The sequence below is a fragment of the Dermacentor silvarum genome, chromosome 2 (assembly GCF_013339745.2).
Source record: "Dermacentor silvarum isolate Dsil-2018 chromosome 2, BIME_Dsil_1.4, whole genome shotgun sequence".
Classification (NCBI taxonomy): domain Eukaryota; kingdom Metazoa; phylum Arthropoda; class Arachnida; order Ixodida; family Ixodidae; genus Dermacentor; species Dermacentor silvarum.
Genome location: NC_051155.1, coordinates 199026326 through 199049308, shown reverse-complemented (window position 1 = coordinate 199049308; position 22983 = coordinate 199026326). Strand labels below are relative to the sequence as shown.

The 22983-nt window shown below is 42.1% G+C and overlaps 1 protein-coding gene across 2 annotated transcripts in view; it reads right to left on the bottom strand.

Moving 5' to 3' along the window:
* Positions 1-22329, bottom strand: part of LOC119442432 (supervillin-like) — a 49727-nt gene extending 27398 nt beyond the window's left edge. The window contains exons 1-14 of one of the 2 annotated variants that reach the window (XM_037707311.2): positions 22250-22329; positions 20347-20523; positions 17645-17765; positions 15964-16171; positions 14413-14508; positions 12945-13113; positions 11894-12051; positions 10971-11248; positions 8759-8938; positions 8202-8321; positions 7069-7225; positions 4232-4398; positions 1497-1664; positions 520-631 (exon numbers count right to left, since the gene is read on the bottom strand). In XM_037707311.2, the coding sequence (XP_037563239.1) occupies positions 520-631; positions 1497-1664; positions 4232-4398; positions 7069-7225; positions 8202-8321; positions 8759-8938; positions 10971-11248; positions 11894-12051; positions 12945-13113; positions 14413-14508; positions 15964-16171; positions 17645-17765; positions 20347-20523; positions 22250-22314 (2176 nt within the window). In that variant the 5' untranslated portion in view covers positions 22315-22329. Of the gene's footprint in view, positions 1-519; positions 632-1496; positions 1665-4231; positions 4399-7068; positions 7226-8201; positions 8322-8758; positions 8939-10970; positions 11249-11893; positions 12052-12944; positions 13114-14412; positions 14509-15963; positions 16172-17644; positions 17766-20346; positions 20524-22057; positions 22078-22249 lie in introns of those variants that run through there. The other variant, XM_049662133.1, reaches the window with a different exon arrangement.
* Between the last annotated feature and the right edge of the window lie 654 nt (positions 22330-22983).

Genomic DNA, 22983 nt, shown 5'->3' with positions numbered 1-22983 from the left:
AACATTAGAATGTAAGCATACGTAGAACCTGAGAGCAATCTTTACTGATGAAATGCAACTTCATTATTGGGATTTCAATTCTGGCCAGCATTGCAGGCAGTCTACATTGGGAGGCGAGAAGTCAGCTTCGAGCCAAAGTAACGGAACACATCAAGAAAAAGCAAATAAGGTCATATATTGCTATTCTTAAAAGTTTTTCATGCACGAACCAATGAAGAACGTAGCTTACAGTGACTGCATTTTCTTGTGCACACATTTCTACCGAGTTTCCATGCATTCCAAGTTCCAATCATGACGCAGCCAGTACAAAAGACAGCATCGAAGTAAAATACAATGCAGGCTACTTTAATTTATTTACCTTCATCTGTGATTTGCAAAAGAATGCACATCACAGATTCATTATTTCATGTGTCGATTGAGCAATGCGAGTACGTGAATTTTGAGTGCAAACTGAAGTCTCACCCCTTACACCCCCTTGCGTAAATAAATATTACAAAAAGCAAAGCTTTCATAGTTCACCTGTTTGTGATACAGCATACTGCCACCGGACAACATAGGTGTCGCCACTGTAAAACTGGCCATAGCTCGATTCTGGAAGTGTCCTGTGCTCATATTCCGTGATGTGCCATACCTAAAAAAATATGCAATTGATAAATTTTTATCAATATATGGCAAGCACCATGTTACTAGCATGACAAATCATTTATATATTGCACTTTGTCATCATCACTTGGTCAACAAAAAATCACAAAGACCAACCAAAAGCGTTTTGTACTTCACAGCACAGTGAAATACCGGTCATTTGAACAGACAAATAATTCAAACTGATTGGTTGGTTTCAGCAGTCACATGTACAGTCAAATTCCGTTAATTCGACCCTGACGGGACATAAAATTGATTGAATTATCTGGCGGGTCAAATTTAAGATGCAGAAAAAGCGCCAGGACATACTGCTAAATATTGCTAAATGAATCCACTTAGCAGTATTTGCCAAAGACTAACAAGCCTCTGAATCAAATGCACGCCCACTTTCAATGTGTCCAAGTTGGTAAAGTAACAGAAATTACATGAAAGCTCCTAAAAAAACTAGAAATCTAATGCGCACCTGATTTTTTTTATCAAGAAAATTGCCACACAATAGTGGCTGGTTTTCTAAAATCAGCTTCGCCACGCGGTTGTGTAAGTCAGCTTCGCCGCAATACATCCGTGTTATGCAGCAAAGCATACAAGTTTTGCGAAAGCAGTTTTGGTTTCATGTCCGATTGCACCACGTAGGCAATTTTTCAAAGGGGCTCTCTTTAGTTAGAACTTCATTTCATTCAAATCATTTTCTGGTCCCTTTGTAGTTCGAATTAATGGGTTCCACTGTGCTGTTACATGGGTGTATTTCCATTGACATTCTCATTTCAGCAGTCAATCTTATGAACAAGAAGTTTTAAATTGAGCAGTAGTCAGCTTTCATCAATACTCTACTACACGAAAGTTCAAGAGGTTACCTTTATTGCCAGTGTGTTTATGTAGTACTGTCTGCGTTCAAGTGAGTCATAGTACTCAAGTCCTCGTCCCAGATGGGAGCCCGAGAGTTCAAGGTCTGGTTCGTTGGGACGTCTTTCCAGCAGTTCCTTAGCATCGCAAGGCTTCAGCTCCGAATCAAGAGATTCAGCCTGCAATGCATATATAGTGCAGAGATTTACATTAGAAAAACTGACAATTCTTATCTCGCTTGAAAAGCAAGCAAATGCTTAGTAACCACAGCACAATGAATGACACATGCACTCATAAGTCTGGATGAACACTGGCAAATACTGTGCAGCCAAGTAGAAGCTAGGGGTACGCAAATATAAAAAAATGGTTAATAATGAATCGAATAATCCCCTTTTCGATTTGGTCTTCAAGTGGAATAGTCAGCATTTGTAAATATTAATATTTTCCTAATAGCATTTGAATGGTTGAAGTGTGTGCGATAAACACTGGACAAAAAGTGGGATATATTTCACTCCAGCCGTCACAGTAGACATAAAACATGACAGGTCGCATACTGGAGCACACTATACATTGCCCAGGGAGCGAGACGTTTCCTTCGAAAACGCTATCACCCTGCACTCTCCGAAGAGTCCTGGGTATGCAAACCAATTGCTTATTTCTCCGAATACTTGATTTGGACTCCTAATAAACAACAAACTTATAATTAGGGGTGTGTGAATACCAAATAGTAGATTTTGCATCAAATATCGAATCAAATCAAGAAAAAAAGAAAAGCCATACATCGCATCGAATATCAAAACATTTTTCACAAAACTGAATGCTTGCAAATTACGGGCACGCTCGGGAGTCTCCAAGCATTGCATAACAAGAATGTAGCAAGCTATCGGTAACATAGGTACATAGAAATCAAGATATACAGTACAGTCTGCTCTTATTAAAGGGAACACTAAATTAGCATGCCAGTGCTGATTACAGCTCAGTTCTAGTATATGAAAGTCTGGAAAAATTTGTCATCAATAGAATTTGTACTGAATACCAATGCATTTCTCAATGAACCTGTATTTTACGGCAACCTTTTCTTTATTGGATAAAAAAATTTCGCTGTCCAGTTTTTCTCCAAAATACAGAAGGGCTGTCCAAATTTACGGCAGGTGGGTTATCGCAAGGCCAATCTGCATGACAGACGTCATTTGTATTGTTAATGATGCTGGTTAATGACCTATGTCAAAAAGCAGACATGTTTTGTATGTGCAGATCGACCGTGCATCACATGACTCGATCGCAGCTCTGCGCACAGAGCAGGCACCGTCTGCGCAGTTTGATTGTCAGGTTCGGAGCGTGATTTGAAACCTGTCAAAGATTCCGAAATCTAGAGGACCAAAGTCGGGGAGCGCTCGCAGTGACAAAGTCCACTGCCGTGTCAGCTAGGGTGGCCTGTCTGCGGCGCGCTCGGCACTCCACTTGTGCCGAAAACAAAGCTAAACACTCGCTTGGACGGGATTGAGCAAGAGGAGCTTCACAGCGCACGTGACATGTGGCACTGCACAAGATATCCATATCGAATATATCAAATATTGGAAAAATTGAATAGAAGATATTCAATTTGCGAATCAAATTATTTGGAAGTACACAAAGATTTGATTGGGTGATTTCAGTTTTTACAAATGTTATAATAGTTTCTTAACTCAAAAAGTATTAGATTTAGTTCTAGCACTATTAGATTTGTATTTGGTCTCAAAAATTTCCTGTTTTCCTGTCCCTAGTAGAACCCCTTTATTCTTTGAAGCTTGTCTCAAAAAACAGCTGATGCATGATTTATGATAACAGAATTAATCCAACGAGGCAATGTGACAAAAGTGCTTTCCGTAATCGCAAAAAGAACATTCAGAAGGGCTTAATGAAAGCAAGCACTTATGGCTGCATAAACATTGTGTGCATCAACTTTTATTGCGAAGAGGAGATCTGCACATACAAAACACGTCTGCTTTTTGACATAGGTCACTAACCAGCATCATTAACAATACAAATGAATGCAGCAGCGACTCAATTTTGGTCATATCTGAAGAAGGCACTGAATAATAGCTCCTTAACTTCCAGCTTTACAAGAGACATAATCAAGCAAGCAATTTATAAAAACCTTATGAAGACATTAATACTATGAACATCATAATATTACTCCAAATATGATACAACATGTTTTGTGCAATTGCCAGGATGAAAAAGCACTTCACATTATATTCATAAACATGCTCTGAATATCCATCCCCACAGTTCGCACCTGCACATTGCTGCACGGAACAGCACACCACACACATGCTCTATTTGGACAACATGGCTATGATTTCATTAAAGCAGTTCCCATCAAAATCGATGTCATTTTATATTTTCAGGGACATTTTACATTGCATTTACGAACAAGTTACAGTGGAATCTTGTTAATATGATCTTCATGAGAACCGGAAAATAAAATGTATCATCCGAAAATCGTATTATCCAAACATTATCGTATATAAGAAAAAGTATATAAGAAAAAACATTATCCCGAAAAATGTATTATGCAGAATCGTATCAACGAGATTCCACTGTATATCTGAAAATGACACAGCCTCGATGTAACTGCACCTTTCATCTAAAAATGATAAATATTTGACAAATGGTAAAGCCCCTTCAAGAATCTAACCATTCCATTAAAAAAAAAGAGCAGGGCAAAGATGCATGCAATGAAACATGGCTGAAAGCAACACACCTTGCTGTCTTCCTGTGCTTTGTTTTTGACACGGATCAGTTTGGCATCATCTGGCCAATCAAGGAACTTTTCCTTGAATAGAACAGGCTCCATGTGCTGGTTCACCTTGGCAAACAATGTCCAGTTGGGCCGCACATCGCTTGCCATGGACTTCTGTTCCTCAGGCCCTGTGAAGAATGAACAAGGAGCGGGTCTTTATGAAAGAAAAAAAACTTCATGCACAAACGAGATTTTGGCTCTGCGCAATTTCAATGCACCAAAGTTGAATGGAAGTTTATTTCGTAAACAGAAAATAGTGATGGTAGTGTACAATGTGATAGATTAGGCCTAGCAATTGGCTAAAGTGACTAGACATTGAGACTTAAACCCCTGATAGACGGACGAACTGAAGTCCTTTGAAGTAAACCCCTTTATACTGCACTGATGGGCCCCTTACAAAAAAGTTCTGCACGTGACACACGGTATGGCACGGTCTCGGTTATGCAGACGAGGCTGCCCGAGGTAAGCACGGCCATATGACAGTGGTGAAATCTGTGACAAGGCCAGTTGCGTGCATATTAAAGCATGGCAGCAATAGAAGTTCACTGCAAAATAAATTGGCTGTCTGCTGACTGCAACAAACATTTTTGGAAGCAATAAAATTATCACCAAAACAAGAAGTGTTTCCCCAACTTCTCTGTTGATGGGCTGCACACGAGGCTACGCCTTTACACCTATAATGTAGTTCGAATACCTCCTTTTCCGCAAGGAACCTTTACCAGAAAGAAGATACTCCATTTTCATTTGAGCCTCCTGTGAATGAAATAAAGGCATTACCAAGAAGGCAAATAGCTTGGGAGTACCCGTGTGTCAAGAGTACAGTCGATCGCAAATATATCAAACTGATAAATCGAATTATTGCCTCAATCCAATAGTGATAAAATCACCTTGAAAATCCCATGCAAAAGTATGGCAATGTACAACGTGTACATCGAACTCCTGTTCAAAGACATTCGATATATCAAACGCTGCGCCACGCCCCTATAAGTGCACTTTTAACATAGATGCGATCACTTCAAGTCGTCGGAAATATTTGATGTAGACAAATTTGAAACGGCACTGTTTAGGCAGATGCTCTCAAACGAAATACTGAATCTGAAGGGCAGCACATGCCATGAAAGAAAAGTGAGCATGGTGCTCAGTTTTGCTCGCTGCACATATGGATGGCTCGTGCAAACTGCGGCTGTTCATTATTGGCAAGAGCAGATCGCCACTGCTTCAAGAACACGAAAGGCCTCCCGGTTCGATATGCGTTCCACAAGAAAGGGTGAATGGCACTAGAATTTATCTCGGAAAGGCACAAATAATGGGATGCCGAACTGAAAATGCTGCACCGCCGGGTTTGTTCATAGACAAGGGCTTCCCATGAACAGCATTTTAGGATTCCATGAGTGGCTAAAACGAATCCAACCCCAACCTACACTTGGACGGATCTTCACATTAGCTTGAATTTGACGAAACCACCGCAAGCCGCATCTGTACTTCGAGAAAAGGGCCCCATTGCGACAGCAGCACACAAGATTCACCACTATGCGATTCAGGGGTCACACTGAACATGTTTCATTCATGCTAGGTCGGTTACATGCGAGTGGGAATGGACTTGGATGTTCTGAAATCTGAAAGCCACTTTCAAAACTAACAGCACGTGTGTAATCTCGGCAGTCACCGTGCAGGGGCTGGAGGTGAAGGGCCGAGAAAAAGGGATGCAACAGCCGCGAGGCAATGAACCACTGAGCGGCATACAAGAAGAGAAGCGCGGACTTTTTAGGGTTGTCAAGAAGAAAGGACGACTAGTTCCAACAAGACTGTTCCGAAACCCGACAACAGTTCACCTGGCTCACTGCCCTATGTATGACAATCAGCCATTTAAACAGTGTAGTGTTGGTACTATTGTAACAGATGTGCCGCCAGGCGCATTCACGCATGTTTCGCAGTACAAGTGTGCCGATGGCAGCATGGTGCATATCCACACCAGGCTAGCTTTCTTCCGGGGTGCTTTCATTTCTACCTTATCTTGAATAAAAACAAGCAACATGAACCTCAACACACAGGAGGTGCACCACGGTCTTGCGTCCTGGCGATGCAGGTTTATAGGGTTAGCCGTTGCGATCAGTATATCGAACACCATTCCACAGTGCAAGTGACTTGCAATGTTAGCGAAGGAACAAATAATTTAGCTTTTGTGCGTTCGGCACAGCCTTGGAGAAGCAAATACGTAAGTTCCTGCTTTTTATGATCTCAGGAAACTGTCAGACGTACAGAGATCACAGATAAGCTTCAGATAGGTATATTTTATAGATCAAAATTATTGATATATCAAACTATAGCACTATATTCATCGAGTTCAACATATCGGGGATTGATTGCATTATAAGTTTACGTGCTATACTAGGGCTCCCCTGTTGCACCTCTCAAACCGAGTACACAATGATGTCGACAGCCCCATCAAGCCCTCTCAACATGCAGCATCTTTTCTCAAGGAACAGCAAACTGTTTTCAGAAATATGCAGTCATGTGACAATCCACTACTTATACCCATAATTATGCATGATCGATGTATCAATTATAACCTCAAATGTGCTGTAACTCAATGAAAAAAAAAATTCATGGGGCAGCCAACATGTGCATCTCAGTGGCCATTTGAGGCAATTCTGTGCTAATACTAAAAGACGCATAAACGATTAACGCACAGCCAGCAAATGAAGTCATTGCGAGGGCATGAAACCTTCCCCATCTTAATCTTATCTTCATCTTATACTACAAACAGTAGGCATAACAATGTCCCAAATAAGCCTTACCAGCTCTTGGAAAGAGGGGGTTGATGTCGCAGTCTGAGTAATTAAAGCCTGCCTTGCATTGCTCTTCAGCCAGTCTGACAGAGAGGTCTCGCATTTCACTGGGGACAAGTTTTCCAAGCCACACGTAGACTTCACTGCCAAAGTTGAATACGTAAGCCTGCATGATAAAAATGACAAAAGTCAACAAAAAAATTGAAACGGTGGATATTCTCACTATGCATGCACCAGCAGTCGTAAGTGTAATCATTTTATCTAATATTGTATTTTTAATATTCATATTCAATTCGAAAGCTAGGTATTTGAAAATTTTTGAATATTCGGTTGGATACAAATATTCAAAACAAATAGAATATATTGCTGGCTATAGGGAGCAAACACGGTTTTTAGCGTTTGCTTCTATCTAATCTAAGAATGTGTGCAATATTGTGCTGAATTTTGTGATAATTTCGTGCTGCCAGCGAAATTTTGCCCGTAAAACATGCTTAGCCACTGGATGTCTAAGCTTTGTGGGAAAGCCAGCCTCAGTAGCAAGGGGAACTGATTTGCGGAGAGCAAGGGAGCTATCTATTGCAATGCCAATCCGAGCTTACTGTTGACAGCAAATGCAATGAGCGACAGGTTGGCACAGGGTCAAATGCCTCTGACTTTACGGGCCTTTGATGTTGTAAATTAAGGCACAGGTTGGCACGAACTGACCGCTAGTGAAAATTACTCAATTTTCAAAGTTGCCATGAGCCAAATACACACTTTTAGTACAACAGCTTACTACACTAATTTTTCCCCATTGACAATGTCATTGTGATGTTCCAACATGTTCAGATTAACAAACTTGTTAATAAATGCATGTGCATTTAATTATTCGATGTTTGATTCAATATTCGAAGCCGAGTATTCATACACGAATCGTACCTGAAAATTTTTATATTCGCACACCCCCACCAACTACATGTCTACACTACGATAAAGATGAACACTAATTTGCAATGTTCCCTAAACGATATCGACACAACTCATTCGTCACTTCATTTCTTAGAGCTGTGTTCACTGCAGTGGCCTTGCTCAAAGAAAGATGCTCAAGAAACATGAAAAGGTATGTTTTCAATGATCCCCATGTGGCATTAGATGGTACTTGCCTTGTCAGGCTGGAGCATTTCAACTCGCGGCTGCATGCCCCAGTATTTGTCGTACGGAACTAGAGCATCTCCTTCCACAGTGTACACCATGTTGGTGTCTACAACAGCCGCTTCAAACCACTGAAAAAGTCAAGGTGATAGGAGAATCATAATTGATTAATTCTGAGTGCAATGGTGCCACTCAAAAGTACACGACAGGTAAAAGCTTTTAATTTGTCTAATCTCCAACCTAGCTGAGCCTAAATAAAAGTGAAAAATTCCTGCATCTCTTTAGAAGTTTAAATTACTTCACCGATACTTGTTACACTGCTTATACTTATACGATACTGTTACACTGCTGACAAGTTTCAATTCCTTGTACTTCAGTAACCCTAGAAAAAGAATACAAACCGTGCCTCCTCTATGACCATAGCCCTTGTAAATGAGATTGGTCACTAATACTTAAAGGCAGACCAGCGGAAGTGAGAAGGAAAGGTCAAAGGCTTCGTATCTGAGCACTGTCAAGCTTCAAAAGGTCAAAATTCATTTGCTGAGCATCGGTCAAAACTATGCCTCACCAAGTCTTCACCAGGATCCCCAGCAGGGTTGCAGTCATCAGCAGTACCTCCAAGCAGCTTGAAGAAAGCTTGGGCCTCTTTAGAATTGTCCTCCTTTTCATCGTCTATGATCTTGACCTCCGAGGTCCCTTTGAAGAGCAGGTCCTTCTTGGATTGTATACTTTGGGCCACATCAGTTGCCTGTTGACATTTAGTAGGTACAGCTAAAGAAAACTATCACAGGTTCTCAGGCACCATGTAATTCATGCTTTATTTTAGGATAAAAGTGCCGAACAATTAAAAAAATTGCATTTGCATGATTTGCAATCTTATTGTTCTGTGTTACCACTGCATACACACCATTTCTTAAACAAGCGCTAAAAAATTCACAATATGGTTACAACGCAAATGTATAAGTATTAGCTAGCTGTGGTGTAAGTTAGGCATTTTTCACTCCCAATCTAGAGCACCAAATGCGCTCCTCTCTTGAGACTGGGCGCAATTAGCGTGTTCTGCCGCGAGGTGCATCCACATTATGTCGTCATTTTTAAAAAACTAAATGCACCGACTCCAAGTCTCAAAAACCTCTAATCTCAGCACGCATGTCCCGCATGTGCCGCCATTAGGGAACACACTACAATTTTTACAATACTGCGGGCATTGTCGATGTATTGCACCCCCCCATAATGCATGGAGGGCAACACCCATCTGGCGATGTTGAAGGAAACTTATTGAACTGCCCTCTCAGTGGACGTGCATGCAGCGTTACTTGCGCTTCCACCAATGGAAGCACCTTCTGGCATGTGCCCAAGGAGCACTTTCAAGCATGCATGCGCAAGGTCACCTTTGTAGACGCCCCCACCGACAACACCAATGACATGAAATTGAGTAATGACCTAAGAAAAAAGCTTGGTGCTTTCAAGTGCCCAAGTTTGCACATGTTTAGCACTTGCACAGCCATGCAGAGTGAATAGCCATTTTAAACCCAATAGTATGCACTCATGCAGTTATGTGCAATCTTTTTGAATTTAAACAGTTTTAAACAGTTTTTTTTTTTTAAGACCTGGAAGTATCTTGAAGCCCTGAAATTACTTTCAATGCCATTAAGGAGCTGCAGAACACTTCAGCGACTTGACAATATTCAGGACTCTTAATAAGTGGCTCTCAGCATAGCAAACATTGTATTGAGTGCTGGGACACTTCATTATAAGTGCCACTGAAGTTTAGAGAGAAAACTGAAAATGTTTGCAAAACAAAAAGTAGCTTCAATTGCCATGGTCTACATAAAAGTCGCACACACAGGTCAGGCACACACACCACATTTACTGGATGGAGAGATATCACTAAGCATCTTGGTCATTTTTGGTTGCAGTTTGTGCTGAATGCTGTCTGTAGACGCATTTGCCTTGTGTTTACCGTATTTTCGCGTGTATGACCCGCCCTTGCATATAACCCGCACCCCTAACTTTGAACTCCACGAAAAAGAAAAAAAATAACCTCGCGTATTACCCGCACCCATATCCGAAAAAAATGAGGACTAGGAAGTTACAACTACGTACAGTCAACATTTCGTTTTCAAAACAAATTTATTTCAAAACGACTGCCGCAACGTTGTCAGTGCTGTCGTCCGATTGACTGCTGCCATACGAGGCTTCATCGCCGCTCTCAAAGACGTAATCGTCTTCGGAACCATCTCGCAGCAGCTCTGTTGGCGATTTCTACAGCAGCGGCTGCGATCTTCAGTTTGTCTTTCACTGCAAAAGACTGCCGCCGAGGCACACTCGTGATGCCTAAACAAGGCTGGCCAACTGTGCAAACTGGGCTTACAAGAAACGGCACCTGACTCACGCGTGCAAAAAGCATCTAACCAGACTACGGATGTGGATCTGGCTATAACCTGTGTTGGCCTCTTATTGGCTTAACACACGCTGATGTCGATAGGCATGTAGACAACGCGAACTCTGCACGGCAGGCCCCGCGTTGCCGTGAAGCCGACCCCCTCCCTTCGCGATTCTTTGCAGATAACCCGCACCCCCACTTTTTAAGCAATTTTTTCCCATATTTGGCGCAGGTTATATGCGAGAAAATACGGTACATTGGCATAAGTTTTTCTGACCAAATCAGTTGGAAGTTGGCACTCGCCCGTTGCTTCATGTCCATGTATATTTTGTGTCATGCCATTCTTAACCTTCAACTATGTAGCAACTAGCCCAGCAGAGTTTTAATCACTAACCTTTGCCCTTTCAATGACGTTACTGTGGCGACCGATCCAGCAATACACAGTAGAGGGCGTCACAAGCACAAAGACATCGCCATGGTTAAGGGAGGAGACAGAAGGCTCAACCAAGCGTGTCTGCACATGCCGCCGACCTTTGACCTGAATCAAAATGAGGTCGCGGTTGGGAAGCAATGAATTTGTGTCATCAGACTTCTTGAGCTGCACTCGACGAAAGTCTTCTGTGCTGGCCAACCCTGCCAAAGCTGAGAGAGCTAAATCGGACGACTTGGCCACTGCGCAAAAGAAAAAGAGTTCCGTTTTTAGAATGGGCACGAAAATTATTACGTGCGAATTACGAATGGGCACAGTGACATTATTAGCAGCAATTTAACTCAAACCATGTGCTTTCCATAACACCTAAATGACTATGGCCAGGTGCTCTACACACATATAAGTCCAAATCTGTTCGAAACCCTTTATCATCTGGAGAACAGACTTTCAAGAAAGCTTCAAAGTAGAATTTGCTTATGCACAGAAATATTGGGTATGAACAGCTTTCACTGCTCAAAAAACACTGAAGAGCACAGCCAAGAATTAAAGGTGACTAGTTTTCCGACTATTGATGCAACGAAGCACAACTTAAGGCCTTCAACATGGGAGAACAAATGCAAGACATGAACCAATACAAGCACATGAGCGCATGCCTTTGTAGTATGCACTAAAGATTAAACTATAGGCTAATGAACAGCCCAAATCAATACAATGTTAACAAGCACAACAATTTTAGTTGGAGGACCTGTGCAAGATGCGTGTAAATTCAAAACCACAGAATGTTTCATCCATAATAACAAACAAACCCGTCACTGGCTTTGATGAAAGTTTTCAGCATTATTTTCTCCATTATCTTTATTTTGGCTATTTTTCAAAGGAGTACTTACACTTTTCTATGTTCATTCGTTTCAGTTCCTTCTCAGCAACATCTGTGCGTACTTCAACATACTCTGTCTGGATATCCGTACGAGAGGCCAGTTTCTTCAGTGGGTTTCCTTTGGTCTGCCTTTTTCTGCGAACACTGATCTGTTTCCTCTGGCCAAGCCTACAGATAATATACACAAAAAATGAATCTCAGACCCCTGCATGCTTTATGCAGCATGCACATAATAAAAAATGCTATAATGTCTCCTGTGTCATCAGACGTGCACGTAACAAATTAAATGGAACTAATTACTTGTAATGAATGAAATATTTTTGTACTTTTGTAACTGAACGAGAAGGCAAACAGGCGAACAAAAGACAGTAGTGTCATTGCTGCTGATGTTTAGCTCATTTATCCGATTACAAACCAATTCATTCCCTTTCCTTCCAGCTGGAAGGAAAATGACTCCTTTCAAATACGAATTACGCGAGCTGCTTGCTTCTTTCTGGGATTTTACATGCCAAAACTAGTTCTGATTATGAGGTACGCCGTAGTGGAGGGCTCCGGATTAATTTTGACCACCTGGGGTTCTTTAACGTGCACTACAATGCATGCACATAGGCGTTTTTGCATTTCGCCTCTATCGAGAGCTGCAGCCAAGCAGACGCCATGCGCTCCGGTGTTCCCTTTAATGGTGGACCACTCTGTACATCAACATGGATGACGGGGACAAAGAACACAGTACACAAGACAAGCAACGACTTATAAATGAAATTTCAGTGCAGCAACTATTTCTTAGATGGTCATGAAAACTTCAGTTTCAATAAAATTGTAATTCTGTGTGTTCTTTGACCCCATCATTACTGCACTTTGTTCTTACCAGTTAGCTACGAACCAACTTGCTGAAATCAAAGTTTTGTTGCAAGACAGGCCATGCTTCACTGCCCTTGTAAATTCATTGAAAGATTGCTTCCACAGGTCACGCCAAATTGACAACACACCAACTTTACCTATCACAGAATATCAAACTAAAAGTTTATGATCAAGTTCAAAAAATACATATATTGTCTTACTTGACATTGTCAGATACGATGGCATCAAAAGCTGCTTCGCTGATGTCGAGCTTATCATCTTTGGATGATGGGAGGACGCTTTCGAAGAATGAAGTAAATGTCTCATTGTCAGCCTTTGGGATTAGAATGCGTGGTCTTTCTTCCTCTTCAGCTTTCAGGCGGGATAGCTCTGCGAGTGAACCAGATAAGCATAAAACTTACATAAACGTCAAGCAATGAAATGAGAGTTAACAATTTTTTAAAAATAACATTCTATAAAGCAGAGAAATTTCAAGCAAGCATACAGTAAAGAGTCGTTAAGACTGCTCTGCTTATAGGCCATTCAGAGACCTTCATGGGAATTTTTTAACACAATAAAAAAGTTTAAATAAAATAAAAAATAACTAAATTATACAAAAAGGAACTTGGCATATGCTTTTCACCACTAATAAATATATATGTATTAGAAGTTGCTGGGATACTGCTTTAAGAGGAAGTATTAGCTCAAGGACTCCCATCTATATGCTTAGGAAAAGTGAAATTGTTTTTTTTTTTTTTTTTCGGCAACCACTGCATCGAATTTGATCAGGCTAGCTGCATTTATAAGAAAAAGTTCAAACCTAGCGACTGTTGGATGCAGACTTGATTTAGGTCATCAATCATTTTATGAAAATCATTGAAAATGGCTAATTTTCATAAAACAAAACTGTCTAGTTCGCAACTCTAACTCTGGAATAAAAAGGGATATCACAATTGCATAAATTTCACCTAATAGTATATCTAAAGTGGACAAAGTTGATGTACATGGCCCTTAAGTACACATCTAAGCATGCGAGTAGGATTTTTGCAAAACCCTTGTAAACATTAACAAATTCACATAAGATACAAACTAATACTAACAAATTTGTCCACCTTGCACGTTCCGACAGATGCTGTTTATAGAACTGCAATTTCTGTTCTTGGTGCAGAGTTACAGAATTGTAAACATCATCCTATTTCAAATTTCTCAAATGCAACAAATTTCTTTAAAATTAGCCCAGGGATTATCTCTGAAAAGCATTTCTGCAATTTAACATGTATTTGAATAGGTGGCATCAGAGTTGCACCCAAGCTAAAGTTTCCTCTTAATTGCTGCATATGTCATTTACAGTAAGATGTCCAAGAGGTCCAATTATAAGCTGAAACAAATTCTGATAACAGATTTACTCTAACGCAATCTATGTCTCGTACATTTTTGCCCAAGATCACACTCAATCTTCTCAAAAATAATGCTCATCAGTGGTGTACCTAGAGCAGTACCTGCAGACCTCCATTGAACTCACTTGAAGACACCTAGGGGTCAGTACTGCACTGGTAAGGACGCACTGTCTAAAGTAGAAAATTATTAGACTACAGATATTGTTGTACAAGAAAGCTTTTATACTATTGAAATGGTAACTTTCTTGCACATAAGCGAGGAAACAGTCCAAAAGTGCAAATTCTGGCTCACCTTCTGCTGCATTTGGCATAGACTTGCTCTTAAATATTGCTGGCAATACTGGCGTCCCTTGCTGGTGAATCCGACGGAGAACTTCTGCTTTGGATGCTGCAAGAGACAAAATTATCAGATGCGGCCAAAAGAAAAAGTCAACAGAAAACAACCCATCCTTCTATGTTTCCCTTACCTACGATGGCTGACCAGTTAGCGTATGTATTCAGGAAGCTATCAAAAAGTGGCCATCTTGGTAAAGAGTCACACCAAATGCCGATGATGCGGACTAACATTGCTGGTTACATTTCGACCATTTCTTCAATTTGCCAAAAAAAAATTAGTAGCCCTTCCCCTTAAAAATGGGGGTAAGCGAAGCTTGTGTTTCTTCAGCGTTCCTCGGAGCAAATTGCACCGACGAGTACCACGTTGTGCTCGAACCACAACGGGTCACGCACTGCAGCTGGCTCCGAAGTTCTGGTTGAGAAACTCATGTTGAAACTTGGCCGTCGCACAGGGGAAGTTGGCACTAGTATTGCCGACGCGTGCACCACCGTTGTCGGGTTCCTGGAAGGCTAGACGATGCTGACGTTTGGCCTCAACATTGCGCCCCCGCAACTCGGAGTATGCGGCTCTTCGCTGACGTTTCACCTGTGATTCGGAAGCCCTCACGCTAAAATCGGCACGTCGACGGCAAGCCCTTTCATGAGCGCATTCATTCTGGATGGATTTCCATGAAATTTCTTCAAAATTAAATCTGTCCGTTGCGTAAGACAACGAATGGCTCATACCTCCTTAAGCAATGGCTCATGCCCCCGTAAACGGGGCTCCCCATTACGATGACAGAAGAGAAGTGAAATTCTATGCTGGAATGATATGAAGCAACACAGCCGGCTGTGGAAGCAGACGACGACGACAAACGCGGGAACAGTGGCACGAGCGCGTGCCACTACCTATGCAGCTCTGAGAGCAGCTGGTTTTTTTTAGCGTTACATCACCGACGCAGGCTAGCATATACAAGCTTCGCTTGAAAAACAAAGTGGCCTAAATCCGATAAATGGTAGATACTCATTTGCAATAAATCTGGCAACAGCCAAACTGATATATTATGCATGTGAACCTAGAATGGATAATTTCGAATGAAGGCCCACTTGTACAAAGTATGTAATTTAACCATAAGCGAATATTTTTATACAAATAAGTTGCTGCTTGACAAGTTGTCAAGCAACAAAAGTAAAAAGCTTCAAGTAGGTGTCATTGCTGTGTCATAAAACTTACGGCGCAGCAACTTACTGATGCAAGCGGCTTCAAGTTTCTTGAACAGGAACCGGCAAAGAACACTTAAGGACTATAGTTTCTTGACCCAAATTGACTTTGTCCGCTTAGGTTTATTGTTTAATGCCCAGTGAAATCTTTATGTACAACAGAATGGCAGTGTGACCGATAATCATATCCACGACCTCCAGCTCAGCAGCAAAATGCCATGAACACTGAGTCACAGTCCTGTGGGTCAGAATGGCAATGTCTATACCACTACACCATGACACCACATTGCACAAATGTAGTACTCACATGCAGCTGCTGAAAACTTCTCCTGTTTGGGCGTTTTCTTCTTGCGGTCAGAAAGCTGTGCTGCGGACTCTGAGATGCCCATCTTCCCAGCCACTGTGAACTGGGAGGCATCAGACTCCTGGACACGTTGTCGCCAAGACTCTGATGAGGACTCCAGCCAGCTTTTACGATCCCCAATTGACGGGGACTTCTGCACCTCAATGATTTTCTGAAAGGCGCAAAAAAGTTCCGTAGAAGCCATCTCAGGATGATTGTTGACGTTAATGGGATTAGCATTAAAGCAGTGCTACCGCTGAAGCACTCACGTATGAGACGTGTACGGCAACCGAGCACCCCTCTGGCGCTTCCCTCAGGACACACTGCACCATGTAGCAGCGTCACCGCGAAGTACACGCATGGCTGAATACATATTCAGACAAGAGGGTCTGAATTTGTATGACGTGGGTTCAATTCCACCCACCTCCAAATTAATTTTAAAGGATTTGTTTTTTTATCATTGAAGAGCGGCACATACCCAGTGGCACACAGTAACCCAAGTTGGCATCAAAGGACGATTAGTAACCGGCACAGATACCAGAAAGTACTTGAAGTATCCGGAGAATGCTAATAGCATTGGAAGAATTCTAACCTAATGGAATCTTTTTGTCTTCCAACTCGTTGAAATGGCAGCAGTGTTAACCACACATAGTCTCTACCAAAAGAAAGCCAGTGAGGCATGAGCACAGCTGACTTAAGACGTCTAGTCAGACTTGTGTTGCATTTGACTGCTTGAAATCCCTAAAGAGGGAGGCAAACCCTTGTCCTTGCCCTCAAATTTCTGGCATCAAGTTCCAAATTCAACAGAGCAAGGACTGCATAACTCGCGCTACTAGGGGCCTTGTTTCTTTCTGCAAAGGCTGTACAGAGGTGGGTAGTTTGACAAACTTGAAAAAATTCATCGAACAGCACAATTTCCCGACACCATGGCTGACTGTTATAACTTCAACATAGCCCCTGCCACATTCTCAGCGAAAGGTGATGCTCTGTTGGCATTTCAAAAGTATTTGGACTAAGCATTGCTAACACTACCATGAAGACGGAAAAAAAATAAGGAAAATAAAGGTCCTGGAGTTTTCTCAAACATTTTACTTGCCAAGTTGCATGGATAGGGTTTTGAGGTAGGTTCTCGTTTACCTCATGCTCAGATTTATTCAAGCCAAACTTTCTCTTGTACTTGAAAACATCACATAGCAAGAAGAAAATTTGTCAAATAAAGATGCCACTAACACATTTTTGTTTTGTTTTTTTTTTGCAGTCCTTGGGAAAATCCACAACCTTGATAGTATAAAAAACATTCAATCTAATCCTGGCCATCTGGGGTTACAATTAAAGTTCACGAAAATTTCACTACAAGAGCATTTTTGCAATTTTGCTCTTATCAGAGTGCAACTGGTACAGCCAGGCGTCAAACCTGCAAGCTCATGCTTAGCAACAGAGGCTTCTTGGATATGAACTAGACTAAGGAACATTACAAAGGGCCAAATGGTGCTGCAGAACACCCTTCTTTGTTCATTGTTGCTTCTTGTGTGATGTGTCATTCTAAGTGAACAAAAATGTGGATGCTGACAAAAGGCACACAATAAGTGATCACGGCACACAATAAGTAATCATAACACACAATAAGCGTTCGAACATGGCGTACCGCATCTTTTCGAAGCACTGACACTGGTGATGAAGCACCGATGTCAGATGTAGTTATGTCTTGCTTGCTTTTGTCAACCCGTTTCTGCCAGTCTTCACCACTCTTTCTCAGGGCCTCTAACCTGTGACATGAGTGCAGGGAATGTAACACTGCTCTTTTGTGAAACCCTCAATACACCTTAGAAAAAGCAAGGACACTATTCAAAACAAAAGGCTTCGGGGCTGTCAATTCTCAGTATATGCAAAAAAGATCTGCTGCCTGAAGCACACAGAAGCACTGGTGCACACTGTTGTCCCTCAATCAGTTGGATTATTAAAAATGCAGGTTATGGTATTCAAAGCATTTTTATCTGTACCATACTAGCACAGCCATAATTTCCTGACTGGGCAAAAGGCGTAACCCGATTTCTTAACTCTTGTAAGTTGATCATTCCCTTTAAAAGTGCAAGCAATAACTGAAAAGAACCAACTCCAGTGAAAGAAACTAAGACAACCTAAGAGAATGCACAATATTTCAGATCTTTTATACAAGAAACACTATGCTTGGAATACCCTTTCCTCTGCACCTTTCAAGCTTTAATACCTTCACTGATTTTCTGAGGCCACACAATGTAACGCGTAGCTTTCAGTGCAAGACAAAGTGCAGGGAGTAAGTAAAATGACAGTGTGGGCTCATGAATGCACTAAACTTTTATATTGCGCTTTTTTTTTTTTACTTGTTGCATTGAAGAAAACATGTCTAATGGCACCACAATATCACGCAAAAAGGTTGATATAGTATACATAATAAACAGTTTTAGTCAGGTGGGAGATATATATCTAAAGGCCTATAGAGGTAAGATGTTAGCAGGCAACAAGCTATTTGTTAACCCTTTAACCCTCAATCGAGTTGTACTCGTCATGGGCTGTTGTACTAATATCGCCAATAACGAGTCACACTCTTCCAGCTTGATGGTGTGCTGCTCCCATTGCCAAAGACAAGTTACAGTTGGCATTAAGAGAAAGCTTCCCTTGGGGCAGCTTGGACTTGTTTTGCAGGCAGCTTTTAACCTAAGAATAGAGCTTCAAGGCAGGATTGTGCAGTACAGAAAAAATTATGTCTTCATAGAAAGGTTTGGGAAACTTGTCAGGTTTTTCTAGAATTCGGGAGTTAAAGGATTGAAAGCTTATATAGTGAGAAAATAGATGCCCCTTTTCAAGTTCTTGAATGCACTACAACTACTAATCTCAATGGCAAGTCTCGCGACGCACCAGTGCTATACTTCACAAAGCTTGCTCCTGGCCAGAGCACGTTATCCTCTCTTCCGCTGCTTGATGGCAAGCAGGACAACCTGCATGTTTGCTGGAAACTGGTCAAAGTGAATGATAAGATAAGCTGGGGGCCACTTATGAACGAAACCCCCAGGCCTGCATTAAGCGGCACCACTTTGTGAGCACCTTGATAAGACACGACCAGGGCATGCCTGTTGCATGTCAACAACTCGTATCAGTTGATGGCACAGGACTGCACTACAGAACTTGGCACGTGAACCAGCTTGGACTTGTTTTGCAGGCAGCGTTTAACCTAAGAATAGAGCTTCCAGGCAGCATTGTGCAGTACACTATAGACGTTAATGAAGGTGCAGCTTATATTTAAAAGCGTGTGTAATCCAGCACTTCCATAAATATCCACTTCGAAGGCTGTGTGCACAATTGTGCATACCAAGATAATGCATCAAAAGCAAAAGCACTGATGAATCTAATGATACTTAAAACGTGACACATAATCTTGAAACTTCTTATTGGAGTGATGCTGCAAGTTTAAATAATACATGTAAAGTGTAGTAAAACGAGTATGAATGTAGATGGCCGAGTGTTCCCTCTCAGTGTTAGTATATCGTATGAAGCGGGTTCACTTCTTTCATGATTTTTTCCCTATGTTTTATGCCAGGCATATCTTTCCAGTGGCTGAATAGGTTCTTTCGAAGTATGCTAGACATATGTTCTTATAGCTGACATTCCTGTAGAGCATTTTTGCATAGAGTAAAATCTGAAACTCCACAAAGCTCACTGAATAATTGAGAATTCTTAATCCACTCTACAGCTGTATGCTTTTTTTAATTCTGAAGATGCAAGCAATGTGCTGAAGCTAAATTTTCAATAGACAAAATTAGTGTCTCAGGAGGATATTAACCCCTTAAGCACTTTGAACAAGCCTAACTCCTCAACATGACACTGGTAAACATTGCTTTGAGCTTGTCCATGGCAATATTCCCATGTTAAAGCAGTTTCGACAAATGGTCCACATAGTTTTTATTCTACTCATAAATGGCAGCACCATGTCAGCGCTCAAATGCCATGTTTACTGCACTCATTGGGCCCTTTTTGGCAGATTTAAGATGGGCATTTTCCACCGACTGCTTGCACATCGGTCGCACATGCAAAAGAACGCCGTCATTTGACTGCTTCACTGAGGTTGGCGATTAGGCGTCCAAGCACATAATGCAACATTGTTGCTTCATATGCAATTTGGGAGCTCAGTATCACAATGGCCCAGTAATAAACATGCAAGTAAGAGAACACATTTGAACTGTTATGACCAGAATACTGAAACAGCAGCATTATTCCCCTTTAACACAAACTGAACTAAACTAAACACAAACTAAAGCACCTGAGCAGTGGCACGTTTCTTAAGCTGTGTGTTCAGGTCAAGTCATATCTCACCTTTGCGCAATACCTCCACTGCAAGTTGTCTTCTCTTCTTGCGTGATAGGTTGCGTCCGGTTGGTCTCACGAGCATAGAGGCCCCGTGTGGTCACTTCCTTCAGTCCATTGTCACTGGGTGCAGCATAGGAAGAGCGCAGCCGAGCTTCAGACGAAAGGACTTCATGAGCACTCCTCCTGCGCAGATAACACAGAACATTCTAGTTAACAGTGTGACAGCAATGGTGAACAAGTCATTCTGGGCTCAATAAAAAAAGCTGACTAAAGTTCAAAGGGGATAACTGCAAGTGTTTCCCAATCATAGGCACCAGGGTACAATGGCATAGCCTGACAAGTCATGCATCTTCACTGATGCCCTGTAACTTGGCTATTCATTCTTTTGAACTTAAAGGCTGCTGCATTGAACAAAGATTTTAAGTTAAGCTTCATAAGTATACATCTGCAATAGCATAGATATGACTTGCCGAGAATGTAAACTTCGTACGCCAGAAAACATGAAATGCTAAAAGAGTGCTGGGAATGCCACCATAATATTCCAGCAACAACTCCCCATGATGACATAGAAATTAAAGACATATGGCCAAAGCTAGTTCTGATTATAAATAAAGGATGAAGCTAGAAAATGAAAGCAGTACCTGCAGGAAAAGTCGCCTTTTCCTATACAGAAGAGGTCACAAGATCAGTCGTGGCCTACACAGATGCCTTGTAAAAAAAGCCCTAGGCCACGAAATCTGGCAGACCTTCCGAATTAAAAAAAATGTTACAATTCACAATTTATTGCATGTATGGAACTAAGGTGGCATACCGTGATTACGGTGTCCGACTACCTAACAGAACACAAAAAAGAAAAAGAAAAAAAATTTCGTCAGTTCTTCTTTAAGTTCAAGAATGCGCAATTGAGCATTTTCTTTAATAGACCATCCTTTTTTCATTAATCAAGTGCTCAGAACTCTAAATGCATAAATGCAGTGCTTTCAGCATCACTTAATAAGCAATAATGATCAGCAACAATCAGCGGCTAGTTAGGTTGCCAGTGGTCCCCTGCCTTGGCAACTGAACAGGGCAACAGACAGTTGACAGTGAGCAGAGAGGTTCCAACAAGTCTCAGAAAGACTGCAGACAACATGGCATGCAGCTCCATGGGAAGCATTCAGGTCTGACAATGCCCAAACATGGTCCACACATGAAAAGGGATGATAAAGCTAAATGCACAGGTACACACATTTGGCTCCAAATTATTTTTTCCTGCATGCTGCATTCATTCTGTAGTCCCATAGAATCCAGATGTGTGAAGGGACTTGTTAACAAAGACACTAGGCAATTCTCCAATTTTTTTCTTTTTTAGTATACACTGAGGAAACACTCGCACAAAGCACATTTCTTGACCAGCAATCGAAGCCACAAATGCTTGGACGCAGCACTGCCTTTAAAATGACAATGCTGTGGGTGCTGCCACAAACAGAATTGTGCATACAAACAGTCCAAGAAGGAAAAAAAAGAAAGGGCAGACCAATAAATGAACTTTACATGCCTTACCACCACCACAAATATGAATAAAAAGCCCCTAAAACAAAGTATGTTGGCGAGTTTATCAATACGGGCATCATTATCAGTATAATACGTCGCCTATAACGAACACAGGGGCCCCCGCGAACGAAAGGCACGGTGCGCCCCTGACAGCACTGGTGAACGTGTATGTCGCAAGACCTACCGCATCTCCGGGATGCGGCACGCCCGATTAGCCACCGGAATGCCCGTGCAAGCACAGAAGGAACCGCGAAGTGGCGCTGAGAAAAGCCAATCGCTACGTAACGCAGCAGGTGCACGCCATTCCAACGAGCGCTTCGGACGGATGGAAGCACGCGTCTCCTTATCGTCCGAGAGACCCATTCGCGACGATTACCTCGTAACGCTCCATCGCGCGTAGTGCACTTCTTGGCGGTGAACGACATGGCTTGTCGGCCGCATCCGACTGCTGTTGCCGCCTGCTGCTACGCCGGCTCATGCATCGGCTGCCGAGACGATGCAGACCGACGGCGCGCAATCGCGCCGGGGAGCGCGGTGTTGGGAGCACGTAGGCGCTCTGTTTCGACTCTGTATTCTCTTCTCTATATGTTGGTTTTTGTTGCCGGAGGTAGTACATACATTTCGGGCACGTTTGCCCCCGGGATTTTCCCCCGCCAGAGCGCCTCATCTAGCCGTGGGCAGCGTGGGCGAGCTTGTTACGAGCGAGCGAGCGCCCCTGCCGCAGCGTGAGCGGGCAGCGCTTTTTCTGGACTTCGACTAAGCGCGCGCGAACGCGTACGCGGCGGCGCTCAAGGACGTCGAACGTTTAAACAAAGGGTAGCAAAAGGTGAACTCCCGCTTCTTCTGTGGAAAGTAAAGACCTGTCTAGACTAGCTTACGAAACAGGCAGAGTATACACATTTGCTCTCCGATCTAAGAAGCAACTGGAGCCCTTATAATGACTACTTAAAATATTCTGCTATTTGTGGTAATACTATCGGAGGCAACAGACTTCAATGATGCCGTCAGTCTAAATACAGCAAGATTACCCAAGGAACGTGATGTGTAAACACGTGCGCCCAACTACCAGAAAAAATATAATTATAAACCCTTCTCAACGTACACACTGCA